Below are 6427 nucleotides of genomic sequence, written 5' to 3'. Positions count from 1 at the left end.
TTGTTTGAGTCTTATACTCCCTGAATGAATAGGGAGCAGACACGTTTTATGAAGATTGTTCGAGTTCTATACTCTCTGAAGGAATAGAGAGAGGACCCGTTGTTCGAGTTCTATACTCTCTGAAGGGATAGAGAGTGGACCCGTTTGTTGAAGATTGTTCGAGTTCTATACTCTCTGAAGGAATAGAGAGCAGACCCATTTTATGAAGATTATTCGAGTTCTATACTCTCTGAAGGAATAGAGAGCGGACCCGTTTTATGAAGATTGTTCGAGTTCTATACTCTTTGAAGGGATAGAGAGCGGACCCGTTTGCCAAGGATTGTTCGAGTCTTATACTCCTTGAAAGAAAAGGGAGCAGACCCGTTATTTGAAGATTTTTCAAGTATCACTTCTCTTGAAGTAACAGTGGAATGGTTTAATCTTTTGAAGTTCTCATGACCGGACAAACTCGATCATCTTTTGATCTTTGCTCTATTCTCGTTACACGACAATGAGCAAAGAGGGGCAGCTGTAGATGCTCGATTTATCCGGGGCTAAGTCGGAGCAGACCCGAAGCAGAGTAGTTGGAGGCCCAATTCAATGACCAATCCTAGTCCACGTGAAATCCTAAAAAACTAAAAAATGGTTATTAGGAGTTAAAAAGCAAAGTGGAGGTGAGGGTCGGTTTTTGGAGGCATTAACCATCCGAAATCATACAGATTGGGGGAAGAGAAATTTTTTTATTTGTTTTTGAAAACAGAGAAGAAACAGAGAGAACACGAAATAAAGGAAAACATTTCAACAAAAAAATATACTAGCTATCAATAATTTTACAAGTGCAAAAGGAGTGCCAAAGGAAACACTATTGTAATCTTACAATTGAAAAACAAATAACGCAATAAAGGTATGTTTTTTCGAGGAATCATTCTTTAATTTCTTTATTTTTCCAGTTCTTTTTTATTGTTTTTTTTAATGTATGTGTGATTGTGGTTTAAAACTAAAATTTGAAAGAGATTAGGACATACCTAGCCTGCCCGAACACCAATGGTGTCTTGTTGATTCCATTCATTATATGTGTTGGTTCTATTGTCAAGGAAAATGTGGGATTTAATTTAGAAAAACCAGAATAAAATAAAAAAAAGAGTGAAAGTGAGAATTTACCTTGGCCGAGCGTCGGGACTACTATCGGGGTTGAAGAGGTGAATGGTTGAGAGATGAGGGAGACTTGGGTTAATTGCGTTTAGGATACGGTTTTGCTTCCCCTTCCGGTTCAGTGATGTTCAAAGGTGCAGAGAGAGGGTACCATTATGTGGTGGCCGACCATGGCTTTCGGCCATGTGAGCGAGAAGAGTCGAGAGTGATAACGGTTGCGGTGGTGTTTAAAGGAGGGTGGAGCGTCGAGTTAGAAACAAGGAAAGTGGAGAGCAAAGCATGAACGGCTGAAGGCATTCATGCGTGCAATTTACTTAGGTTTAGTGTAAAGTTAGGTTTTGTATAATAATATTTTGGTAAATTAACTTTTGGCCACTCAGACTTTATGGTAAATTAGGTTTCAGTCCTCTAAGTTTAGCCTTGTTTTGCATTTCCGTCACTTTTAAAGCCTGTTTTTCGAAATTTAGCATTTTAAATTTGTCATATTTTTGAATTATTTGAGCTACTGTTCATTTGAGTTTTCTTCTAAATTCATTTTAGTCCCTAATCGATTATTTTTCATGTATTTAATTTTGTCCTTTTATTTTGCCTGCATTTAATTTCGGTCCCAAGTAGTATTGTTGTATTTAACTTTTATTGTTTTAGACATTTGAACTCAATTTTTTTATGTTACTTTTTAGTCCTTAAACATTTAGGATTAGTATTTTAGGAAAATTACATAGATACCATTTAATTTGGGTTATTTAGGTGTAGATCCCTTGTTTATGCGTGTTGTTTTATTTAAGTCCTTGGTTTAATTTTCGATTTGCATGTTTAATTTTATGTGTATTTAAATTTAGTCATTATTTTAACTTGAATATATATACTTTTTAAATTTATAGTTTAGCATGTTATGATTTTGTTTTTATATTTAGGTCACATATATATATAATATGTTAATGTGCATAATTTATAATTTTTAATTTTAAAATGTATGTATATAATTTTTTGTATGTCACATTGTATGCTATTTTTTTAATTTTTGTTTAATTAAATTTAGCATGATATTTTTTCACAATTTGCATGATAGCCTCATTTGCATAACTCGACATATTACATAATTAGATTAAGGGTAATACCCTTTTAATTTAAAATTGTTGCAAGTGGGCAGTCATAACTGATTTGAGGTCCGCTTTTAATGATTTTAAAATAAAAGTGTATCCCGAAAGTGAAACTAAAAAATTGATTCGTCACCTAAAATTTGGGAACGAGAGAAAAAGAAATGTTCGTTTATTTAAATATATCGAGAAAAGGTTGTTATATCTTTAAGATCTGGTCTCGATATTTGTAAATAATCGAACATTCTTTATCTTTCTAAAATGACTTGGTAATTTTAATTTAATTTGTTTGAGTGCTGTTGAATGTTTTTAAATTTATATCTTTGTTTTATGGGATCAAAAATCAAATTAAGTTCGAATTTGTAAAGTTCATTGCAAAAACGTTAATTAATCGACTAGGTACCGATTTAGAGCGTTGTGGGGGTGCTAATCATTCCCCACACGTAACCGACTCCCGAACTCGGATTTTGGTAACGCAGACATCAATTTGTTGTTTTAATTAAAATTAATTTTTATTTAAAATGACAAAGCATTTTTGGGTGCCCAATCACACCCTAATCAAAGATTGGTGGCGACTCTTTGAACCGTATTTTTCGATCGTAAAGGAAATCCAAAATGTTTTGAAACGAGAGGTCTTTTAAATCGCATTTGTTTTTAATTAAAAAGAGATAATTAAAAATTAATGTAGTTTTCAAAATCTCACCTTTTTTCACCTTTTAGAAAAAAATCGTTTCGACACCCATGACGAGGATGCTAAACTTATTTCGCAACTTGAAGAAAACCTAATGCACAAGTCTAACAATGTGCCATGGTCATTGCTACCTTTGCCGGCATCAGATAATATGTACTGGTTTTCTCCCAACCAAGCTTCTAATCAAGACATCGGATTTGATATTCGCTTGGGAAGATTACATTCTCTTGGATTTGTTGTATATTATCGCCAAGATTTGAAATTTACCACGGATTTGTCTGAACTCCTTACGGAACCAATGCAATTAGCAAGGCGAGATCAATTGCTTGACCATAAATTTGTCAACATTCTGCATTCACTTCAGGTATTCTTACTATCGGTATTTCAGCTTCAAAAAATTTGTTGATTTATGCAGTAGAATAATAAGATAGTATAATTTGTAAATTTATCCACGAGATTAGCTGAGTCTACTCGTTGCAATTCCTAAAGTTGTTTCAGAGGATATTCCGATCATCCTGCGATAACCAGAGTAAATCTCTGATGTTGAACAGGTGGCACAGTTTTACTTTTGGAAATTGTGGAAATCTCAAGCTTTGACAAACAAAGTTGAATGCGGAAAGGCGGTTCGATTATCACAATCACAATCTGAGAAGATCAGTCAGGTGAATTCTGTTTTTCTGAAGGATACTAAACTGGTGGAGACGGTTTTTCATAGCGCGGATCAATGTTATTTTGATCCAGTCACTTTTTCTGCTTCTATTGCTGCGTGGGAGGACTATTCATGTAAGTTGCATAAAGAAATATTACTGAGCTTGCCTCAATGGAGAGCTCATCAAGCTATATATCGTATCAAATTTGATGTGGCATGATTCTATGGTGATCTTCTGATAAATGCGTCAGCTTATTAGCTATTTGGATTGTTAGATTTTATAGCCAAAACTGTTTTTGTTTTTTTATCAAATTAACTAAACCGATAAATGCTTACCCCTAGTCTTTAGATGCGAGTCAAAATTGACTTTAGTTATATACTTTCGGTTGGTAGAACGCAAAGCTCTTAACCTTGTGGTCGTGGGATCGAATTCCACGGTGGTCAATTCATAATTCTGACTGTCGGAGGTCTTTTTACGGAAGCTGCTCTCAACCTGGCGTTGGGGGCACAACCTACTACCTTACCTCCCCCTCACCCTATTACATATGGGAATAGGGTCAGCTAATTTTCGACATTGTATCCTTCTCGACCACATATCCCATATCCAATACTTACACTCGAGTCAAAGTGGTTCCTCTCTAACCCATAAGTGAAAGGTGGAAACTACACATCTTTCTCCGTTTAGGCACATAAAATACGAGCCGAAAGGAGAAAACTACACCTCTCCCTCCGTTTAGGCACATAAAATTCGAGTCGAAAGGTGAAATCTACATGATGCATCTCTCTTAAGCATTTCATTATCGGACACATATTTCATATCTGATAGTCATATCGAGTATTGGAGTCCAAGTAACATAATCATTCACTCACCCTCCCGCATAGGTGAAAGGTGAAAGCTACATTTCTCTGTTATATTCCCTTCTTTCTTTAAAACAGGTAGTAACGTTATATTGTTTGATAAAGTGGTACTGCTTTTTGTCCCCACATGCTGCATTTGCTGACATATTTTAGCTTTGGCACCGAAATCCCTTTTCTATTTTTCTTTCCAATTTTAAAAAATATATTCATTATTTTTCTATTAAAAGTTAAAAAATATGTTTATGCAAATAAATAAACGTGGATTCGTTGGCAGAACCAGAGGGTATATTATTTTTATCATCAGAACGGAATATAAGTATGTTATCCAAATCCGGATATGTATCTACACGCTACCATGAAAAAACCTTCTTTGGGTAAACTATGCTTTTCCTCCCTCACTTTTGATCATATTCTTATTTTGACCATTAAATTTTTAAAATAAAATTAATTTCATCCTTTAACTTTCGATTTGTTTGAATTTTAGTTATTTAAGTGTTAAATCAGCTTTTGTTGACATGGGATATTTTCTTCTGAAGTAGAATTTTTTTCTTCTTATTTTATTATCTTTCCAACAACTGTAAAACTCTTATAATTTCATTCTCATCACATGCTACTATCGATCTCACAGTTCTCCGTCGTCTTTTTCAACCATTTTAGATGCTGACGAACTTATATTATCGTCTCCTATCACTCTATTATCTTATATTTTCTTAAAATTTATTAAATTTTAGTTCAAAACTCGAAAAAAAATAACTTTAATCTATAATTCTCATCGTTAAACTTGCCTCTTTATCATCAGAATTTGATAATACTTTTTAGAAACACGGGTGTGTAAAATAAGAGAATGGTCTCTGTAAGTGGAAAAGATATATCATTAAAATAAAATAAAGAAATCTGAATTAAGATTAGATTTGGTGCATGCCGGAGTAATAATTTTATTAAAATAAAATATAAAAAAAACTTAGATTTGGTGCATGCTGGAGTAATAAAGTTATTAAAATAAAATATAAAAAAGATTAGATTTGGTGCATGCTTTCTAGTGGATTTTAGCAGTAGAAGGGTCCCCTCTGCTGTATTGAGAACCGAGGAAATTAAACCTTTTCACTTCATTCTGTTTGTTTGAGCGTTTATGTATTGGATTCTGCTGGTCCATCTTCATTGGCCAACTCTATCGATTGTGTTTTCTAAATATTCTTATTTGATATTCATATTTTTTTTATTAATATGAGATAAGTATAAGATAATATCGATTGTATGCGTCTAAAATGTTAAAGAAGAATACTCGTTCTTTGGACATTTTAAATTTTATTTATATTTTCTATTTGAGTTAGTTTTATGAGACTAAGATTTTACAATGTTTTATTATTTTAAAGAGAAACAAAGATATTTATATGGAGTGAGTAAATCTCATATATTCCAAGTCATAAGAGTTTCCTCGTTAAGAAAAAGCTTCAAATATAAATAATACTCTACTCCACATAATGGACTCGACATGCTCCTACTACATTGGGCTGCATTTTCTTTTTAAGCATTTTCCCAGGAAAATTTTCGATTTTCTCAACTCTCCAAATTCATTTGAAACTAAAACATTACGAGATTGAAAAAAAGAAGATGGCTGCGTTTGAGAAATGGTTAAAACTTGGTGGAATCGGTTAAGCATTTGAGAAATGGAAAGAGTCTGAGGTGGAATCGGAGGGAGAGAAGAGAAGGCATTCCAATAAGAGGCTCCGCCATTATGTGGTTGTCACGGGTGATGCCTTTTACGGAATGCTCTTACCGGTGGCTCCGCCGTCATTGCCCTCGCCGCAATTCCATTGTTCGCCGCCGTTCGTTGCTCTGATCTCTTCCGTGAACTCTCTGCTACATAAATGGAAGAAGAAGAAGAAGAAGCAGCGGACATTGGGCATTTCACAGGCCGATCTTCACCTACAGGTTCCATGGGATGTTCAACGGGGCAGAAGAAATCGATGTCGAACTCCACCGCATGTGGCTGCCGGCGCA

At 34.3% G+C, this 6427-nt stretch overlaps 1 protein-coding gene across 1 annotated transcript; it reads left to right on the top strand.

Annotated features, from left to right (window-relative positions):
* The first annotated feature begins 2973 nt into the window (after nt 1-2973).
* On the top strand, nt 2974-3788 carry LOC120192675. The gene is made up of 2 exons (XM_039195421.1): nt 2974-3283; nt 3471-3788. The coding sequence occupies exons 1-2, from the start codon at nt 3014-3016 to the stop codon at nt 3786-3788; spliced, it is 588 nt and encodes a 195-aa protein (XP_039051352.1). The 5' UTR covers nt 2974-3013.
* Nucleotides 3789-6427: the final 2639 nt, after the last annotated feature.

The sequence above is a fragment of the Hibiscus syriacus genome, unplaced genomic scaffold (genome assembly GCF_006381635.1).
Source record: "Hibiscus syriacus cultivar Baekdansim isolate YM2019G1 unplaced genomic scaffold, ASM638163v2 tig00004238_pilon, whole genome shotgun sequence".
Classification (NCBI taxonomy): domain Eukaryota; kingdom Viridiplantae; phylum Streptophyta; class Magnoliopsida; order Malvales; family Malvaceae; genus Hibiscus; species Hibiscus syriacus.
The sequence above is the reverse complement of the archived record's forward strand: the minus strand, read 5'-3'. Positions and strand labels throughout refer to the sequence as shown.